The sequence below is a fragment of the Eptesicus fuscus genome, chromosome 5, assembly GCF_027574615.1.
Source record: "Eptesicus fuscus isolate TK198812 chromosome 5, DD_ASM_mEF_20220401, whole genome shotgun sequence".
Classification (NCBI taxonomy): Eukaryota; Metazoa; Chordata; class Mammalia; order Chiroptera; family Vespertilionidae; genus Eptesicus; species Eptesicus fuscus.
The window spans coordinates 64,314,047-64,335,559 of NC_072477.1; the positions used below are offsets into that span (position 1 = coordinate 64,314,047).

Consider the following 21,513-nt stretch of genomic DNA (forward strand, 5'->3'; position numbering starts at 1 on the left):
GTGCACTGACCACCAGGGGCAGCTTCTGTGTTGAGCGTCTGTCCCCCAGTGGTCAGTGCATGTCATAGCGACCTGTCTACCTATCGTTTGGTCATAACGGTTGCTTAAGCTTTGAAATATATAGTCAGATAGTTCTTGTAGAGCTCTTTCTTTCTTTCTTTCTTTCTTTCTTTCTTTCTTTTCTTTCTTTCTTTCTTTTAGTGCTCATGTCTCTCTCTCTTCCTTTGCGTCATTTCTAGATTTCTACATTACAGATCCTTTCCTCCATTTGGTTTGCTCTATTTTCTGTGCTCACTAGTTTTGTGTGTTTTTTTTTTAATATATATTTTATTGATTTCAGAGAGGAAGGGAGAGGGAGAGAAAGAGAGATAGAAACATCAATGATGAGAGAGAATCACTGATTGACTGCCTCTAGCACACTCCCTAATGGGGATTGAGCCCACAATCTGGGCATGTGCCCTTGACTGGAATCAAACCTGGGACCTTTCAGTCCATGGGCCAACACTAAGTTTCTATCTCTTTGATGAAGTACTGGTTTTGTTCATTAAGTTGTTTTCTAAATTGTCTGTCTGTATTTTCTCACATCTCACTGAGTATTTTCAGAACTGCAATCTTGAATTTTCTGTTATTTATGTCACAGATTTCCATGTCTTTAAGTGTGTTTTCTGGAGATTTTTCATTTTCTATCTGCCTTACTACCTTGGTTATTCATGGTATTTGATGGATTACTTCCTATCTAGACATCAATGTATGAGTGGCACTTCAAGGTTAATATGAAGAGGTCTTTCTATTCTTTTCCAGTTGGTGGCACTGAATCACAAGTTTTTTTGTTAGCTCTGTGAAACCAGTGTCAACCCACCACCACTGTCTCTGGCTGCCCTGTAGCTGCAATGCATTGGGCCTCCACAGGGTTCCCCCTTCTCCCCCTCCCTGGGACCGGTCACAGAGTTCACCCTTCACTCAGAGAGAAATGGGTAGTTCTAGTTCTTAGGCTCGCAGATAATGTGCTATGCAACCCAATACCAAGGGCAAAGGGAGGCATGCTCTGGGACAGCAGTCCTCAACTGGTGGTCCGTGGACCACTGGTGGTCTGTGAGGTCCAAAAGGTTGGCGACTGCTGGTTTAAGGAAACCTTCGGAGCAGCGGTCGCCAATCGGTGGTCTACAAACCACTGGTGACCGCTGCTCTGGAGGCTAAGGGGAGACTAAGGGAAGGTGGCCAAACTCCATGGCTTTGTTTCTCCATCTGAAATGCCAGCCACTTGACAATCATGGCCATACTACCATGTACTGGATGTGTCTTTGCTTAGGGCTCTCAGCTCAGCCGCAGCTTGTATTGCTCACTCCTGCCTACTGAGTCTCCTCCTGGCTGAAAGGAATGTCAGCCACCACTGTTTTCCTCCTCTCTTCAACAGAGCCCCACTGTGAGCATGTCTGGCTCGTATCAGCCCCTCTCCCTTTTGCCTTCCCCTTTTGCTCTACTTGCCCATCTTTAGGTGTTTCAGGGTGTGGATCTCTCAGATGTATGTGTGCATTGAGCATGGAATCATTTGTTGAGATAGCTGTTCAAATTGTTGAAATTTCAGGGGGAGAGACCAAAGGGAATCTCTTACGCTACCATTGCTCTGACGTCACCTGTGGTTTTCTTTAGGAAATTATTAGATTTATACTCTGAATATAGAACTATAGCTAGTTAAATACTTTGTTTTAAATGTTTAAAAATTAAATGGATAAAAATTATTTAAATGTTTAGCTATGTTTTTGAAAGGGGGTCTGTTTAAAATCTAAGGTTTTAGGCTCATTAGTATTCTGTGCTGTTCTGAAATTATTGCCTCTTAGCTACGTTGGCTGTGATATTCCTGGCTGGTATTTGTGGGTCTCACTGAAGAATGGCATCACCCCTTACCTTCGTTGTGCTGCATTGTTCTTCCACTATTTACTTGGAGTAACTCCACCTGAAGACCTGTTTACCAGTAAGTAGAAAAATGAAATCATAGTAGTAAATGAGAGGCTATTTTATCTTACCTTTAGCCTCAAGGATACAAGGGGAGAGCATACAAAAATCTTGTTGATTCTAGTATTCCCCACCTCATTCATCAGTATCCCTCCCCTGGTGTTAGGTTAAAGGTCAGACCAAAAACCAGACTAGCTTTATAATCTACAAAATCTACTCATGAGTCCTTTCTATGTATAGTTAATGTGCTTGAGTTTATAAAATGCCTGCATGCAGAATATAACTGATAGGATGGGATATACAAGAAATTGGAAAATTGGTTGCTCTTAGGGAAGAGAACTGTTTGGTTCAGTAGGAGAAAAACTTTATTGTACACTCAGTTGTTTAAATTTTGAACATAAGTCTATTTTATAAAAGAATTAAAATGCTCCTGGGAAAGGTCTCCAGTATTAAACCAAGGACATGTATATTTAACAAAGGCATTTTCTCCTTTACTTGCCTTAAATCTAGATCAAAGTCAAGAAGGCTTCCTTGTGGCTTTGTATAGGTAAAAATCAGAGCACTTGTATGGTTTTGGAAGAGTCACCAAAATTTCTTGTAGATTCTTCTTTTTATCCTTTGAGATTAAACTGACCAGGTCCGCTTTTCTGGCTATCAGTTTCTTTGTTTTGAACTCAGTTTAGTAGGGTTTATTGAGTCTAGGTTTGTCCTGATTCTATGTAAAATAGGATGCTACTTTTCAAGTAGTTACCATTACAGATCTGTTGTTGGCAGTTTTAAAAAATCATGTATTAATTTATCTAGTCAGTGTTGTAATATTGTAGTTAAAGTTCTTTCTTTTATCGGGAGGAGACTAAATATAAATAGACAGACAAACTTGTCAAATGGTGATAAGTACTGCAAAGAAAAATAATAATGGAAGGGTTTTCTGTGAGGAGACATTGAGCAAAGAGACATTGAAAAAATAGAACTGGGGAGAAACCAAGATGAAGGCATAAGTAAACACCTCAACTGCTGCCTCACACAACAATTTCAAAACTACAACTAAAAGACAAAACGGACATCATCTAGAACCACAGGAAGGCTGGCTGAGTGGAAATTCTACAACTAGAAGGAAAGAGAAAAGCACACTGAGACTCGGAGCTGCGGAAGGCAGAGGTATGGAGGCGCACGCACGGAGAGGGCTGGCAACTGAGTATGCAGCTGACTTTCTCAATCGGGAGGGAGACAAAAGCTCCCGACTGCTCTGAACTCCAGTTCCGGGCAAGACTCTGGGGACCCAGACTCATACGTGGAGAAACTGGATGTCTGACAGAGGGTGAAACTCGAGGGCTTTCTCTTCGAGGTGCTTGCAGCGATTACCGCGGGACACTGAGACCCAGGGGCCTCTTAGGGCAGGGCTGACTGGAAGCCATTGCTGTTTGCTCTGCCCTGAGATTCCACCCCATCCAAGCTGAGTGCAGAGGCTTTTGCATATGAATGGCCTGGTCTTTTGAATTCTAAACTTACCTAACAAACTGCAGCTGAGTCAGTGAGACCCAGAACATCCAAAAGAAGGCCCAAGGCCCCACAGCAGCTTACATTGCTTCACAGTTGGGCCTCATCTGGGCACCTAAAAACCCCAAACAAAGAAGAGGAATCTGCAGATCTCTCTGTAGCTCCTGCTGGGTGGCCTCAGGCAGAGGCTAAATTTGCACCTCCTTGGAGATCCAAGAGCCAGTGTACCCAGGGGTCAGAGTGGGACCATCCAGATTACAACTCCTCAGATCCATAAGGGACACACTCAGGGGGCAGACTCAGTGAGCACCAAAGCCCCACTGAAGCAAGTCTTGCCTCATAAGGGTGTCTCCAGCACAGAACTTCTCCCAGCGTAGACACAGCTGATCCTCACAGCCAATTGGCCTGGAGGTCAATTCCTCCCAGTGATACCAACAACAATCAAGGCTTAACTACAACAAGACTGTGCACACAGCCCACAAAGGGGTGCACCAAGAATGTCCGCCTCAGGTAACTGGGGAGGCTAAGCCACTGGGCCCTATAGGATACCTACCACACAAAGCCACTCTATCAACTCAGGGAAGCAGCCAAAATGCAGAGACAAAGAAATAGGTCACAAATGAAAGAAATGGAGGAAAGCAAACAACTGGATATAGAGTTCAAAACCACGGTTATAAGGTTTTTCAAGTGTTTTCCAGAAAAGGCCAATAAATTTAGCGAGACCCTTGAGGATATGAAAAAGGACCAACTAGAAATGAAGCATACACTGACTGAAATAAAAAATAATATCCAGAGATCCAACAGCAGACTAGAGGATTGTAAGAATCAAGTCAAAGATTTGAAATACAAAGAAGCAAAAAACACCCAATGGAAAAGCAAAAAGAAAAAATATTCCAAAAATATGAAGATAGTGTAAGGAGCCTCTGGGACAACTTCAAGCATACCAACATCCAAATTATGGTGGTGCCAGAAGAAAAGAGAGAGAGCAAGATACTGAAAACCTATTTGAAGAAATAATGACTGAAAACTTCCCCCACCTAGTGAAAGAAATAGACTTACAAGTCCAGGAAGCGCACAGAACCCCAAACAAAAGGAATCCAAAGAGGACCACACCAAGACACATCATAATTAAAATGCCAAGAGCAAAAGACAAAGAGAGAATCTTAAAAGCAGCAAGAGAAAAACAGTTAATTACCTACAAGGGAGCACCCATACTATTGTCAGGTGATTTCTCAACAGAAACTATGCAGGCCAGAAGGGAGTGGCAATAAATATTCAAAGTGATGAATAGCAAGAACCTACAACCAAGATTACTCTATCCAGCAAAGCTATCATTCAGAATTGAAGGTCAGATAAAGAGCTTCACAGATAAGAAAAAGCTAAAGGAGTTCATCACCACCAAACCAGTATTATATGAAATGCTGAAAGGTATTCATTCTTTAAGAAGAGGAAGAAGAAGAAAAAGGTAAGGATAAAAATTATAAACAACAAATACATATCTATCAACAAGTAAATCTAAAAATCAAGTGAATAAAAAATCTGATGAACAGAATAAACTGGTGAATATAATAGAATCAGGGGCATAGAAAGGGAGTGGACTGACAGTTCTCGGGGGGGAAGGGGTGTGGGGGGTGTGGGAAGAGACTGGACAAAAATTGTACACCTATGGATGAGGACAGTGGTGGGGAGGTAAGGGCAGAGGGTGGGGTGGGAACTGGGTGGAGGGGAGCAATGGGGGGGGGGGGGAAGAGGAACAATTGTAATAATCTGAATAATAAAGATTTATTTAAAAAAATAGAATTGGGTTGAGCTGGCAGAGAGTTGAAGAAAGAGTTTTCCTAAGCAGAAGGAGCAATAAATGCAAATGCTTTTCTTGGCAGTGAAAGAATAATAAAAAGAAGAGTGTGGCTGAAGCATAATGAGCAAGGGGAGGGTGATAGACATGAGGTCTAAGAGGCATCCAGGGGAGGTCATGTAGGGTCTTTATGCCACAATAAGGACTTTGTATTTCATATCATATAGTGGTTTAACATGAGAGACATCTGGTCAGGAGAATGACTTCATGAGATTTGTGTTTTAAAAGGATCACTTTTATAGAGTTTTATAAAATACAAAATACACTCTATAGAGAGAGTATAGAAATGAACATAAACAATGAAAAACCTCTATTAACAGGTTGACCAGGAAAGAATAATGTGCTTATTAAATGTATTTTTATTCTCTTGCAGATTCTACAGAAGGAGAGTACAGTGCACTCTGTAGCTATCTGTCTTTACCCACAAATTTGTTCCTACTTTTCCAGGAATATTGGCATACTGTAAAACCCTTCCTCCAGAGGTACTATGGGGACAAAATATCATTGTTGAGTTATTATACAGTTTAGGAAAGTTAAAATTACTTGCTAGCTTTTAAATTGATTAGCATTGATTGAAGATGGCAAAAATATAGGTGATTCCTAATTCACCCACTAAAGGAATTGGGGATAAGACTAAGAGCCATAGGCAGCTGGAATTTCTACTTGTTCCACCATGATTACCAGATTACCATTCATTGTACTTATTTTCCCCAGAGCTACTGTCTCATCATCCCATTTTTAAACTGGGGCGGCGGGTGGGGGGGGGGGGGGGGTAGTGTTAGTAAAAGCCATGTTGCCAGCAGGCATAAAGTCATAATTAAGTATCAAAAGAACCCCATTTGGGGGCTATATCCAAAACAGTAGCACATCTCACATGGTAGCACACAACTGAGGAGGGTGACTTACTAGTAGGGGGAAAGAAAGTCGTTTGGTAGATAAAAAAATGTATCAGTTACATTTCCCTGGGAGAAGTGTGTCTTGCTTTCAGAAAAGCTTTTTTCTACCTCATTAATTATTGGTCTTCCTGATCACTCTTTACCCTTCTAACCTTCAATCTCCTACTTTTATCTTTGCTGCCACCATATTCAGTCATTTTTCACTGTGTTACTCTTACCTCCATGACTTCCTTTATTACCTTTAATTGTCTGCCTTTTTCTTTAACCAATGTTTTTTACCCTTCCATGCCCCTGTCAGCATTTGTGTGAATGTCTGCCTGTCTTTTTATGTGCTTTCATCTCTTGTTAGGTTCTTTTTTGTGTTTCCTCATTTTTCACGAGGTATTCAGTGTGTTAAAAATGAATCAAAATGGGTAAAAAAAAAATCAATATCATGCTTTGTGTTGAGTATAATAATCACAAGTAGGTTATACTAATTTTACTTTTATATTCTTGGAATTGATGCATTTTGCATTTGCTAATTCTAGGATAGTCAAATGATAAAAACTTAAACTCTGAAACCGAAAGTCCTGCCCTTCGTACCATTCCTGGCCTGCTTGCCTCAAAGCCCTTTCTCATCCTGTGCTCTGTACTGCAGGAGACTGACCCCTGCAGGTTTTTCCAGTCTCCCTTCCTTGTCAGTTGGCTTCTGCCTATGTTTAGCCAGTGGGAGACGCTGACAGGATATTGGAAGCCAGGAGTAGGAGAAAAGCCTAAGTACTTAGACTGCCTCTCTCTGCCTCATGGGGCATCTCTGGCAGTGGCTGTAGCTCTTCTCTTGCTCCAGTTCCCACCAGACAAGGCTGCTGTGGTTCCATTATCCACTGATGATCCTGGCACCGCTGCTTCAGTAATACCATTATTTCCTTTTCTTCTTCCAGCCTAGGAGGGGTGGAAGCTTCCTGTTATTGGCTAATCTTTGGGTTGCCTTGCTTTTTTTTTTTTTTTTTTTTGTCTCCTGGTTGGCCCTTCTATTATCTTTATTACCAATTCCTGGGATTAAAGTGCCTCTTATTGAAGTACTCAGAATGGTTTTTGTTTTCTTAGTAGGACTTGGATTGATAAACCCTTTAAAAAAGAAGTTAATCAAAAGATGGGAAAAATAAATAGGGAGATATAAAAAAAAAAAGTAGGGGAGGAAGGGGACAAGATATAAAATAAAAGAAGTCTAGAAGAAGGAATTTGGAAAGAAGGAACAGAAAGATTTAGAGAGAATGGCTCAATGGTGACTATTGTACTGAAGTTGTGATGACCTTTGTGCTCCTCATATAGATGGTGTGCAGATCCTGCCTTACTGGACTGCTTGAAGCAAAAAAGCACCATAGTCAGGTTGGTTTTGTTTTTTAGTCCTTTTCTCCCCATCTACAAGTTATGTTTCCAAAACTAGTTGATTTGTTGAGCTTTCTAGTCTGTCTTCATTCTCACTTATTACCTTGTTTCCTACAGTTCTGTAGGTCTTTACCAGAAATCAAATTCTTCCTACATTTGTTTTTTCTTGGACTGACTGGCCTTTTCCCAAATAGTTTGATGCCCACCAGCTCCTCTTCTTAAGCTAGTGCAAGTCCATTAAAAGGTAGAGGTGCCCTGGCTGGTGTTGCTCAGTCAATAGATTATCACATCGGCCCGCACATCAAAGGGTCTTGTGTTTGATTCCCAGTCAAGGGCACACACCTGGATTGCAGGTTCGATTACTCCCAGGTCTGGCGCACTTGGGAGGCAACCAATCAATGTGTCTCTTTCATTTGTGTGAATGTCTGCCTGAACCCCCCCCAACCCCCCTTCCCTTTCACTCTCAAAAAATCAATGGGAAAAATATCCTGAGTGAGGATTAACAACAAAAAAAGAGAAAGGAAGGGATGGCATCTTGGAGCCATCAGATGGTAGTGACAGTATTCCTATAAACTACTTTTTTTCCTTTGAGAATACAGTAGTATATAAAGATATAAATAGAACTGTTTCCTTTCCCTTCTTACCGATATGGTTTTAGATTACCCAACAAAACTTTTTTTTTTAGTAGTTCTTAATTGTTTAGTTATCAAGAGAAATTATTCCTTAGCTCAGATATTCATGTTTCTTAGTTCAGGAACGCAGATTAGTGACAAACTTGGGAGAAATTTTTTACATTCCAAGATCACTTTGTATTCTGAAAGATACCAGCCTTCCTCATCTCCTACAGGGATCATAATTTCTATGGAAATTATGGAATCATAATTTCTGTAGAAATCTGCATATGCCTTCTTTCTTGGTTTAGCCACACCAAACTTATAGAAAGCTGATTCCAACAATATGAAATCTCAGATGTGTGGCCTTCTGTTATGGATTGCAAGTATGGGTCCTTCTGGCCATGCATCTGAGGTTTTGTCAAAGCACTGGAAGATGTGGAGTTATATTCTCCTCAACACCAGTGTCCTTCCTGATGGAGAACTGGACAATGCTTCAGCCCAACAAAACTTCTTTTTTTTTTTATATATATGTATTTTATTGATTTTTTTACAGAGAGGAAGGGAGAGGGATAGAGAGTTAGAAACATCGATCAGCTGCCTCCTGCACACCCCCACTGGGGATGTGCCCGCAACCAAGGTACATGCCCTTGACCGGAATCGAACCTGGGACCCTTCAGTCCGAAGGCCGACACTCTATCCACTGAGCCAAACCGGCCAGGGCCCAACAAAACTTCTTTAGCTCTCCTATCTCCCTCAAGTTATGGCTCAATCAAAATTCACATCTTCCTCAAGGACTAATTCAAATATACCCTCTTCCAAAAAGCCCATCCTAATATATCGTCTCATGTGTGTGGACGTGTGTGTGCATGTGTACCTGCCAGTACACTACATCACTAGCAGTAAACTCAACAAGGGCCAGAACTGCATGCTTATCTTCTGTGTATTATGTAATTGTCTAATGTTTATTTAAATTGAATTGCATCAATAAGCAAGCAGAGGAGTTGAACCCCTCGCCCCCCAGCCTTAAGTACTAACACCAGTACCATTTTTCTATGACTAAAGCAAACACTCTGAAACAATGTACATTTGCCACCTTCTTTTTTCATCTTTTCTCACCCTTTGAACTCTTTCACCTTCCTTGTAAATGTGCACATGCTATCCATTTATTTTTTATGTAATGATGGCTGGTAATTTAACCTACTTTAACCCAGCTTTAGTGATTTAGAGATTACATATCCAGCTCCTGTGCTCAGATGCAGTAGTATTCACATTACCAAGAAAAGAATGACCTTAAAGTAGAGAAAAGTTTAGAAGATGAGTACATACATATTTTAGGACTAGTTAATCTCATACCATTTTTCCTTTGTTCTAATTCATTGTGTACCTTTTAGATATCTGCTATTTCCCCAGCATGGTACTAAATACTCCAGGAGAGTTAAAAGACATAACACATACAGCTTTGTAATGTGTAGTTTATAATCGAATTATATACATAAATTCAAGATATAAATAAGATAAAGTATAATACAGGGGTGGGCAAAAGTATGTTTATAGTTGTGAGTATGTAAAACAGTTTATTCTTGTATTATTGTTTGTTTGTTAACTAGAGGCCTGATGCATGAAATTCGTGCAATAGTAGGCCTTCCTTCCCCTGGCTGCCGGCACCTGCTTCCCTCTGGCACCTGGGACCTAGGCTTCCCTTGCAGCCCCTGCTTCATCCGGAAGGTCATCCGGTCTAATTAGCATATTACACTTTTATTATTATAGACTAGAGGCCCAATGCATGAAATTCATGCAAGGGGCTCGGCCCCCACCTGCCACGGTGGCCACCTTGGCCCTCGCAGCTCCAGCTTTGTCTGGAAGGATGTCAGGTCTAATTAGCATATTATGCTTTTGTTATTATAGATTATTGTATTATTATTTATATTATTTGTCTTATTATATTGTATCCTTACTTATGATTTATTTTTTATGTAATGATGGCTGTTAATTTAACCTACTTTTGCCCACCCTTGTATATGGAATATACTGTTAATGCTATAGAAATTTAAAGAGTAAAAGATTCTTAATGACACAAGGTTAGTCTTAGAGAAAATAATTTTTAGCTGAACATAGTAGGAATTAAGAGAATTTAAATTGCTTGAGGTTTGAAAAGAGAATTCCATGTTATTTAGATGACCTTCCCCAAGGCATGCAAGCAAGGCTTTTGTTGTATCTAGTATGGTGATAATGTATAATAACTTGCAAACATGCTTCAAGTACTAAGTATATTATATTTCATTTCAGTGTCTTATTGAGTCCTCAACAGCTCAATGAGATTCCTTGATATCCGTATAACATTTTCTTAAATCAACATGAGTCTTTTATGTCCCCCCCCCCAAAAAAAAAGTGTTATTAAATCGATGGTATGTCTTAAGATTAAGAAAATATAATATATTCATCCTCAGTTTCAGATCAGGAAATATAGGCTTAGGTTCGGTGACTTATCAGGTGTCAGAGAATTTAGGATTTGTAACCAGGTTTGTCTGATTTCAAAAGTTGTATTCTTAACCACTATTTTATGTTTCCTTCCTAGATAGTATAGAAATCTAGCTGAAACAATTTAGTCTTAGGAAGTTGAGTTTGGAAAGGAAGCTAGCTGACGAAGGATTTGGAATTCTAGGCTGAGAAATTTGGCTTTAATCTAGTAGCAGTGGGAATTACTACGGATTGCAAGTATGGGTTCTTTTGTTATTTTTAAGACTTTCTTATTGGTCAATTTTTGATCTGGGCTTATTTCCTAATAAAATTGCCTTTTAAATTGTATTTTTAGGTACCCCAGAAAAAGAAATAATTTGATAGAGCTTCCTGATGATTATAGCTGCCTTCTAAATCAAGCTTCTCATTTCAGGTAAGAAGAAATATATGTTTTTCCCTAGCCGTTTTGGAATAGAGTGTTGGCCTGCGGACTAAAGGGTCCCAGGTTCAATTCCGGTCAAGGGTACATGCCCAGGTTGCAGGCTCGGTCTCCATTGGGGGGCATGCAGGAAGCAGCCAATCAGTGATTCTCTCTCATCATTGATGTTTCTATCTCTCTCTCCCTTTACCTTCCCATCTGAAATCAATAAAAAAAGAAAGAGAGAAATATATATTTAAAATTTGTTTGAGCTTGCAGTTGACATATACACTACCACTAGCAAACTTTTGTTTTCAACTCTTATGAATTTGTTTTTATTGGATATTGGGATGGGGCATTGTGTCCAGGGTACTATCTATTCTAATTTTCCTGGCATAGCTATTGGTGCTTTTTCTTTTTCTTAGAGTTGCTACTCTTGTTACCAGGTACTTCTTCAGGTCCACTACTGAATGGTTCCTCCTTTGAAGAAAATTTTCTCTTTTTTGGGGGGATACTCTTGTTTCCTGCCATTTCAGGGTCACTAACTGGTTCCTCTAAGTGAAAACCACATAACATGCAATTAACCATGATAAAGTGTATAATTCCGTGGCATTTACTATATTTACAATATTTGTGTAACCACCACCTCTCTCTAGTTTCAAAGCTTTTACATCACCCCAGAGAAACACCTTGTATCCACTAAATAATTACTCCCCATTCCCCTCTTTTTTAATCCTCTGGTAATCAATAATCTGCTTTCTATCTCTGTGGATTTGCCTATTCTGGATATCCTATATAATAAAAGCATAGTATGCAAATTGTCCCCTCGACCAGAGTTCTTCTGGGAGTTTGACCGGGTGAGGCCAGCTGGGGGAAGGGAGGGAGGTCCTGGCAGGCAGCTGCTAGGGACCCTACCAGTGCATGAATTTTATGCACTGGGTCTCTAGTCACTATATGTAAAAGCCTAATATGCAAAGTGTCCCCTCAGGAGTTCGATCGCTCGCTATGACATGCGCTGACCACCAGAGGGCAGCACGGAATGAAGGCAGGCCTCGGCTAGCAGCCGGCAACCAGCAGCCACTACCTGTGCACAAATTTCGTGCACTGGGCCTCTAGTATTTTATAAAAGGAATCATACTCTATATGACCTTTTGTGTCTTAACCTCTTTCACTTAGCATAGTGTATTCACATTCCATCCAAGTTGTAGCATGTATCAGTACTTTTTTGTTTCTTAGAGAAATAATATTTCATTGTATATATCAGATTGTTTTATCCATTAATCCACTAATGGGAATTTAAAATTGTGTCCCCCTTTTGATTACTATGAATTATGCTACTATAAACATTCGTTTACAAGTTTCTGTGTGGTCATGTATTTTCATTTTTTTCCAGTAATTTTTTTTAAGTGTGGAATTGCTGAGTTGTTATGGCAATCCTATGTTTAACTTTTTGAGGAACCACTAAACTGTTTTCCACAACTATACCATTTTACATTCCCACTAGCAATGTACGATAGCTCCTGTTTCTCCATATCCTCGCCAACACTATTTTCTTTTTTGTTAAATTAAAGCCATTCTAGTGGGTGTAAAATAGTAGCTCATTGTGGTTTGATATACATTTCCTTAATGACAGTGAGGTCAGACATCTTTTCATGCGCTTTTTGGACATTTGTATATGTTTAAGTCCTTTGCCAATTTTATAATTGGACTGTTTTGTTGTTGAGTTGTTAACAGTTCTTTATATATTCTGGACATTAAACCCTAATCATGCCGAAACCGGTTTGGCTCAGTGGATAGAGCGTCGGCCTGTGGACTGAAGGGTCCCAGGTTCGATTCCGGTCAAGGGCATGTACCTTGGTTGCGGGCACATCCCCAGTAGGGGGTGTGCAAGAGGCAGCTGATCGATGTTTCTCTCTCATCGATGTTTCTAACTCTCTATCCCTCTCTCTTCCTCTCTGTAAAAAATCAATAAAATATATTAAAAAAAAAACCCTAATCATATTTTTAATTTGCAAATAACTTATCCCATTCTTGTGTTTTCAAAATGTCCTTTGATTCATAAAAGTCCATTTTCTCTATTTATTTTTCCCTTTTTTGCTTGGGCTTTTTTGCATCAGTGCTAAAGAATATATTACCAAATCGGAGGTCCTAAAGATTTATTCCTATGTTTTTTTCTAATAGGTTTATTGTTTTAGCTGGTAGATTTAGGGTTGTGTTTTTTTGTTTGTTTGTTTTTTTATTTAATCCTCATCCAAGGGTATTTTTCCATTGATTTCTAAAGAGAGTGGAAGGGAGAGAGAGAGAGAGAAACATCAACATGAGAGAGATGCATCGATTGGTTGCCTCCTGCTTGCATCCCCCACCAGGGCTGGGGAACCTACAACCAAGGTACTGTACCCTTGACTGTGAATCAAACCCGAGATTCTTGGGCTGCAGGCTGGTGTTCTAACCTCTGAGCAACCCAGCTAGGGCAGGATGTGGATCCATTTTGAGTTAATTTTTGAAATAAGGGAGGAGGTCCAACTTCATTCTTCTTTTTTTTTTTTTAATATATTTTTATTGATTTCAGAGGGAAAGGGAGAGGGAGAGAAAGATAGAAACATCAGTGGTAAGAGAATCATTGATTGGCTGCCTCCTGCATGTCCCCCACTGGGGATTGATTCCACAACCTGGGCATGTGCCCTTGACCGGAATTGAACCTGGGACCCTTCAGTCTACAGGCCGATGCTCTATCCACTGAGCCAAATTGGTTAGGGCTTCATTCTTCTTTTCAACTGGGTCCAGTTGGTGCCACCACTGTTTTTCAAAATGCTATTTTCCACCATTGAATAGTTTTGGCAGCCACATTGAAAACCAATTAATCATAAATGTTTGGGTTTATTTCTGGACTCGCAGTTCTGTTCCAGTGGTCTATATGTCTTATTCATATGCTAGTACCACACATTTTAATTGCTGTAGCTTTGTAGTAAGTTTTGAAATTACAATATTTGAGCCTTCCAGCTTTTTCCTTTTCCTTTTAATTATTTGGGATCCCTTGCACTAACATATGAACTTGAAGATTGGCTTTTCCATTTCTGTAGACTTCCATATCCTGCACATGGATGCCTTCCTGTATTTAGGTCTCCATTAATTTCTTTTTGCCACATTTGTAGTTTTCACTGTGCAAGTCTTTCCCTTTTTGGTTAAATTTATTTCTAGGTATTTTATTCTTTTGGATGCTATTATAAATGAAATTATTTTTTTAATTTCCTGTTTGTATTATTCATTGCTGGTGTATTGAAACACAACTAATTTTTATGTCTTGATCTTACACCCTGCAACTTTGCTGGGTATTCATAGGGATTACAATTAATGTCCTAAATTTAGTTTGAATTGATACCAGCTTAGTTTTAATATATTTTTCTTTTGTCTCTCTAGGACTCCCATAATGTATATGTATGTAGGTATGCTTGATGGTGTCTCATAAATTCCTTAGGGCTCTGTTCCTTTTTTTTTTTTTTCTCTCTCTTTATTTAATTTTTATTTCTTTCTGCTCCTCTGACTGAGTAATTTTAATTGTCCTGCCTTAAAATTTACTGATTCTGCCCTAGCCAGTTTTGCTCAGTGGATAGAGCGTCAGCCTGCGGACTGAAGAGTCCTGGGTTCGATTCCGGACAAGGGCACATATCTTGGTTGCAAGTTTCTCCCCGACAGGGCCCTGGTTGGGACTTGTGCAGGAGGCAACCAATCAATATTTCTCTGTCTTTCCCTTTCTCTAAAAATCAATGGAAAAATATCCTCATGTGAGGATTTAAAAAAAAAGAAAAATGTACTGATTCTTCAGCCTGCTCAACTATGCTGTTAAACCCCTCTAGTAAATACTTTCTTTCAGCTGTTGTACTTCTTTTTTTATTTGAGAGAGAGAGAAACATTGATTTGTTGTTCCACTTACTTATGCATTTGTTGGTTGCTTCTTGTACGTGCCCTGATCGCGATAGAACCCACAACCTTTGTGTATCAAATGACGCCGTAACCACCTGACCTACCCGGCCAGGGTTCAGCTGTTGTACTTTTCTATTTGTTTTCTTTTCTTTTTTTAAATATGTTTTATTGATATTTTACAGAGAAGAAGGGAGAGAGATAGAGAGTTAGAAACATCGATGAGAGAGAAACATAGATCAGCTGCCTCCTGCACACCCCCCACTGGGGAGGTGCCCGCAACCAAGGTACATGCCCTTGACCGGAATCGAACCTGGGACCTTTCAGTCCGCAGGCTGACGCTCTATCCACTGAGCCAAACCAATTTCGGCTATTTGTTTTCTTTTTATAATTTCTTTTTACTGATATTTTCTACTTTTTCATATATTTTCCTAATTTCTTTTAGTTCTTTGTCATTGGTTTCCTTCAGCTCTTTTAACACATTTAAGGGAGCTAATTTAAAGTCTTTGTTTATTAAGTCTCATGTCTGGGCTTCCTCAGGAATGATTTTTATCAGTTTTTTTTTTTTTTTTCTGTGAATGGGCCATCGGCTTTTGTTTCTTCCTAAGTTTTGTTGAAAAGTGAACATTTTGAATATTATGATTTAGTAACTCTGGAAATCAGATTCTCTCCCCCACCCCACTGCCCCAGTAATTGCCATTGTCACTTGATAAAGGTTGCCATTGTCTGTTTACTAGTGGTGACTTTTCTACACTATTTGCAAAGACTTTATCCCTTGTTGTGTGTTTACTGAAGGCTTTGTATCATTATTTCTGTGGTAAGCCAGTGAATTGACAAAGATTTCCTTAAATTTCTGTATCCAATAAGAACAGAAAAGAGAAGAAGAAAAAAAGAATATCCTGTCTCTTTAAATACCTTCACCATCATTGCCAAAGAAGTTACTTCATCCCATGGTGGTTGAAACAATGACCAGTTTCTGTGTCCAACCCCGCAATGAATTGTCATGCAGAATATACAACCCTGATTTTTGAGGATGAGTTTCCTATTGCCCATCCAGTAGCCCCACCAGGATTGCGGGCAGCCACCCCCATAGCTACCTGCTATAGGTCTGGAAGGTAGGGGATGCAGGTCACTACACAAAATGCTACAATTTGCTGAAAGTTGCCAGTCTCTTTCTTTGTCAAGTACTCCCCTGGACACTGCGAGTATTCATCTACACTCCAGAGTTCCAGAATAGTTGCTTCAGTCAGTTCTTGCCAGATCAATAGTTGTTTCAGTAGAAGAACTGATTCCTAGAGTGCCCTACTCCCCCATCTTCTATGACATCCCTCCTCAATTTTTTTTAAAGCTGCAAGAGTGCTCTCGCTCTCTCTCTTTACCTCTCTCCTGCCCTCCTCCCCTCCCCCATTGTAAGAATCATTGTTTATTCATCTATCTTTAAACAGTTTTACATGCATTACAGTGTGGTGACCACATTGATTCATTGAAAAAATACTGAAGAACCCTTTTTTCCCCCAAAACAAAATCTTTATAGAGTCCCATTATAACAGTAAAACAGATAATAGCATTGTAACTCAAGTTCAAGCCTGGATAAGGGAAAGAGGGAGTATATCCCCTTAGCCTTTTTTGGTACCATGCCCCTCTATCTCAGTCAGATTAAACACTACTCTAGAGCAGTGTTTCTCAAACTTTCCTTTATCTTCCTCTTTCTTTTCACTTAATCGCTTTCAAATAAAATTTTAAAAAGCACTGGATGATTGGGACTGGTAAGAAGCAAAATAAACAGATTATATTCTACTCATTACTAATACCATGGGTGAATTACCTATTAGTTACTTTTGCAAGAGAACAATGTGAGCTTAAACACATGATTCTCTATGATAAAATAATATCCTCTAAAGTTAATAATTTTTGTTTTACTCTTACCTTGCTATAATATGATGTAAATTACTTGAGTAGCATAAATTCATAAGTAGAACACCACTCACTGAGTGGAGAAATTATATTCATATCTGCTTTAGCCATTGGTATGTGAATATTTCATATTTTAATCACAGCACATCATGTCTTGAAAATAATAAGCCAAAATTCCTATTGATGCAATTATGTATCCTTGGCATTCAATTGGCATCACACTACCACCCATAGCAAACCAGATTGGTAATGATGACATGAAACTAGCAGTGATTTGTAATTACAAGGCAAGAATCTCAATAGTCTGAAAGTCAAAGCCCATTCAACACTTCGTGGATGATATACTGGTAATAAAGCATCTTTTTCCCAAATTGCAGAATTCCAAATCTCTTTAGGAGTTTTGTAATGTTACTAAGCATTGTCCTGCAGCCAAACTTTTTAGTAAACTTAAATTAATTAGAACTCCCACTAAACACAACTAACTCTTTAATTTTGTTTTAAGGATACCAGTTACTGTATAAGATGATGATTAGTAGTCCTTAATCATGTGTTAAACTAGAAGCCCGTTGCACGAAGTTTCGTGCAAAAGACCTTCCTTCACCTGGCTGCTGGCACCAGTTTTCCTCTGGCCACCCCCGATCGGAGCACCTCCCGCCAGCGCGATCGGCCACCCTGAGTTCCTCCAGCGCTGCGGGGGAGGACCCATGGGGCCGGAGGAAGCCGCCGGTGGAGGAACTCAGGGTGGCCGATCGCGCTGGTGGGAGGCACTCCGATCGGCGGGTGGCCAGAGGAAAACTGGTGCTGGCAGAAAACTGGTGCCGCAGCCACGCAATCAGCCACCCCGAGTTCCGCCACTGCCACCGGCCCCATGGGTCCTCCCGCAGCGCAGGCCGTTGGGGCCAGCGGGAGGAACGGGGAGCGGGGACTCACACCCTGCCAGCCCAATCAGCCACCCCGAGTCCCGCCCCCAGCCTCCCAACGGCCCAATCGTGGGCATAGCGGAGTGATGGTAATTTGCATGTTACCATTTTATTAGGTAGGGTAACTTGCTATCATTTGAAGGAACAAAGTAAGGGATTGCTGTTTAGGAACATTTTGAGAGCTTAAGGAGCCTTTCTTTGGCCCAATTTGTAAATTACTGCCCTACAAAAATGACTAAGGAATGCTTTGAGCCATGAAGCCAGGAGGTTTAAAAGGCCCAGCCAGGGCTCAGGCAGTTTATAGTCCAGGCTCTGCTCCCAGATAGAATTGCTCTTGGTGTTAGCTCCGTGTTGCTTGTTTCATGAAGATTAAGTTTAGCCAACTAAAGAAGTGGTTGATTCATTTTATCTCTCAGCCCTCAAAAAATTAGCTAGATGATTTCAAAAATTATATCCAGTTTAAGTTCAATGACTTCCCTAATCTTAGGGCTGGATTGCTATCCTAAAGCCCAGTGAATAGGTATTATCTCCCAGGCACTAAAAGGTATCTATCATGCTGTTGGCTCTTAGGAGGATCTGAAAAGAGTGTTAGTCATTAATCACAATGAAGATCCTCCTGGATGATATTCCTACTTACTGGTTTCAAGTAAAGATGAAAATAAGTCTTACGATTTCTTCCAGTTTTATTGTCACCACTAGTTTATATTAAGACTGAGCAATCTTAAGTGTAATGTGGTCACTCAGTTATTATATTTTAGCTGTTTTTTCTATAAAATAGCTAGTGACTCAGATTCAGCCATCCTGTGCTAAAGGTGAAAGAAGATGTTGGCTTTATCAAAAAAGAGCTATGATTACGTTCTGGAGCAACCTCCTGGAAGTGGAAACAGCTCTGTCATCTACAGGAGACAGGAATGGAAGACCTATGCGCAGAGTCCCTTTGCTCCTATTAGGCAATAGAGCCTTGCTGGATCTCTCCTGTGGTTTCATTTACTTTTTACTGCCCAAATTAAGGAATTCTTGATGTTTCCATTATGTTCAGTATACAGCAGAGATAGGAACATGTGAAGCTCCTTTTTAAAAGAAAACCATTATCACTTTAATTTAAAAAGTGATGCTCCCTTTGGGGGCATTATAGCAAGGCTGTACCATGCCACTATATAAAATGATTGGATCTCAAAGTACTATTTGGTTCAAGTAAGTCAACTCTATCATTTTTTCTTCCTAAGACTTTCTGTGTTTCCAGATGGAAGGGGCCATCAACTCAAAGACTGCAGTCTCTCATTTCAATCCTAAAGATCTCAATACCTCAAAGAAATGGGGGGAAAATGTGTTTGAACCCTTACTACAAGTTATGATTTAAAAATATTGTCATATTCCTCCAACACAGGACACAAGCTTGACTAAATATGAATCAAGAGGAGGCCGTTGACTATAAATTGGTCATGTCAGATGAAGACTGGATTCTATAATAAATCTCAATCTCAAGGCATATTTAATTGTCAAACTTTATAAGAATTATCAGGATACTATATTTAATAATAAATTTTCTTACTATGGATTAATCAGAAGATGTTGTTTTTGTTAAGTCTTCTTAGGGGAAAGTATTAAAGAGGAATCATACAATTAAATGTTCCCTTGTCTTTTAAGATCTTTCTTTGCTGCAAAGCAGTCAGTGATGGGAACATGTTTCATGCTAACTAGATATATCATGCTTTTTTTGTTTCTCCACCATATTGAATGTTTTCTTCCCTTTTGAGGTGCCCACGGTCTGCAGATGATGAGCGAAAGAACCCTGTCCTTTGTCTTTTCTGTGGGACTATACTGTGTTCTCAGAACATTTGCTGCCAAGAAACAGTGAATGGGGAAGAGGTTGGAGCTTGCATTTTTCATGCACTTCACTGTGGAGCTGGAGTCTGCATTTTCCTGAAGTGAGTAGTGTGTGATCTGAAAGCTTCATAATGAATTTAGGGAATTTGGATTCAATCTGGAGGCCATTATGGCAACAGTTTGTTGATAGGAAATTATATCAGAAGTTAGAGACCAGTTATACACATGAGATTGCATTCGAGAAGATATCCTATACAATAAAACCCTAATATGCAAATTGACAGAATGGCAGAACAACCGGTTGCTATGATGCACACTGACTACCAGGGGGCAGACGTTCAACACAGGAGCTGCTCCCTGGTGATCAGTGTGCTCCCACAGCGGGAGTGCTGCTCAGCCAGAAGCCAGGCTCACTGCTGGCAAGCGCAGCGGCGGTGACAGGACCCTCTCTACCCCCAACCCCCCAGTACACAAATGTCGTACACCAGGCCTCTAGTTACAAAATAAGTAGTAAAAAATAAAAAATTTAAAAGTAGGATTCTGTCCTATGGGGGTGTTTAGAGTGGGGGGGTGGTCAGTGGGGAAAAATGGGGGGACATCTGTAATTCTTCAAACAATAAAGATAAAAAAATTTTTAAGTAGGATGCTGTTCAGATTTTGATTATTTATGGAAAATCTTAAATATAACAGACTTTGGCCCTGACCAGTTTGGCTCAGTGGATAGAGCATGGGCCTGCGGATTCAAGGGTCCCAGGTCCAATTCCGGTCAAGAGCATGTACCTTGGTTGCAGGCACATCCCCAATAGGGGGTGTGCAGGAGACAGCTGATTGATGTTTCTTTCTCATTGATGTTTCTGACTCTTCCTCTCCCTTCCTCTCTGTAAAAAAAATAATAATAATAATAAAATAAAAAATAAAATATAACAGACTTTGTATTGATTACTCTGGAATTGTGTAATACTCAGATATAGTGAAAGAATTTAGAATCCTAAAACTTATATTTTTAGAGTATATGTAAATTGTTACTTTAGGTTGTCCTTTGAATATTTTCATTTTCTTCATTTCCTCTATCAACCAACCGTGTTTTCCCTGGTTCTCTCGGCAAAAAACAGAGTAGAACAATAGTCACTCATTTATGAAAGGAGAGTACAAGTTGCTCTTGTGAGATAAAATTCAGAAGGATGCTTGTCCTTTTTCTTTCCATTTTCCCCATGTAATATAGTTTTTGTTTATATAAGCACTAATATCTCACTACCTGTGGCATATGTAATCACTGTAGGCATCAGGTAGATGAGGGGATTGACAGTATGGAAGCCAAACCCCAACACCTATTTTCTTCTTCTAGGGAACCTACGGCGAGTAAACCCACTACCTAGTTTATTTTATAATTTCTCTCTATAGTACTTATCACCTTATGCATCTCCATTTCTCTGCTGCAACAGTCCCAAGTACCTTCAAAGTGGCACTGTTGGAGGTTGGTTCAGACCAGGAAAGGCTTGACACTTACCTAGACGACCTTCCCGGCCTGAGGTTATCAGACTGGGAGATGTGGTGCTGTTCTTCTGTTTAGCGTTCTCCCCCCTCCAGTTCATAGGTCAGGAAACATAACAGAAACTATTCCAATCACCATTTCCTAGGGTACCTGTAACTCGAGTAGGATAGTCTCTTTCCTCTCTTCAGTATATACAGTCAGTATTACTGATCCCATGTCTCTAAATCCAGTGATCCTTTCTCATAGTTTTAACAAATATTGTAATGTTTGTTCTCTTTATTTAGACAAAACACAGTTTATCTGTTTATGTATAATTATCTTTATACTGAATTCCTAACAGATAATGGCTGTACCTATCATTTGCACACATGCACTTAATATTTC

General features: G+C 39.8%; 1 protein-coding gene and 1 non-coding gene across 2 annotated transcripts in view; one reads left to right on the forward strand and one right to left on the reverse strand.

The window, feature by feature from the left end:
• Window positions 1–21,513, forward strand: part of UBR1 (ubiquitin protein ligase E3 component n-recognin 1) — a 141,880-nt gene that overhangs the window by 118,359 nt on the left and 2,008 nt on the right. Inside the window, exons 41-45 of the mRNA XM_008143048.3 lie at window positions 1,839–1,972; window positions 5,679–5,787; window positions 7,513–7,569; window positions 10,996–11,073; window positions 19,568–19,738. Coding sequence (XP_008141270.2) covers window positions 1,839–1,972; window positions 5,679–5,787; window positions 7,513–7,569; window positions 10,996–11,073; window positions 19,568–19,738 — 549 coding nt within the window. The remainder of the gene's footprint in view (window positions 1–1,838; window positions 1,973–5,678; window positions 5,788–7,512; window positions 7,570–10,995; window positions 11,074–19,567; window positions 19,739–21,513) is intronic.
• On the reverse strand, window positions 3,402–3,544 carry MIR9232 (microRNA mir-9232). Its single transcript, NR_130534.1, has one exon. It is a non-coding gene; the product is annotated as a microRNA mir-9232 (primary transcript).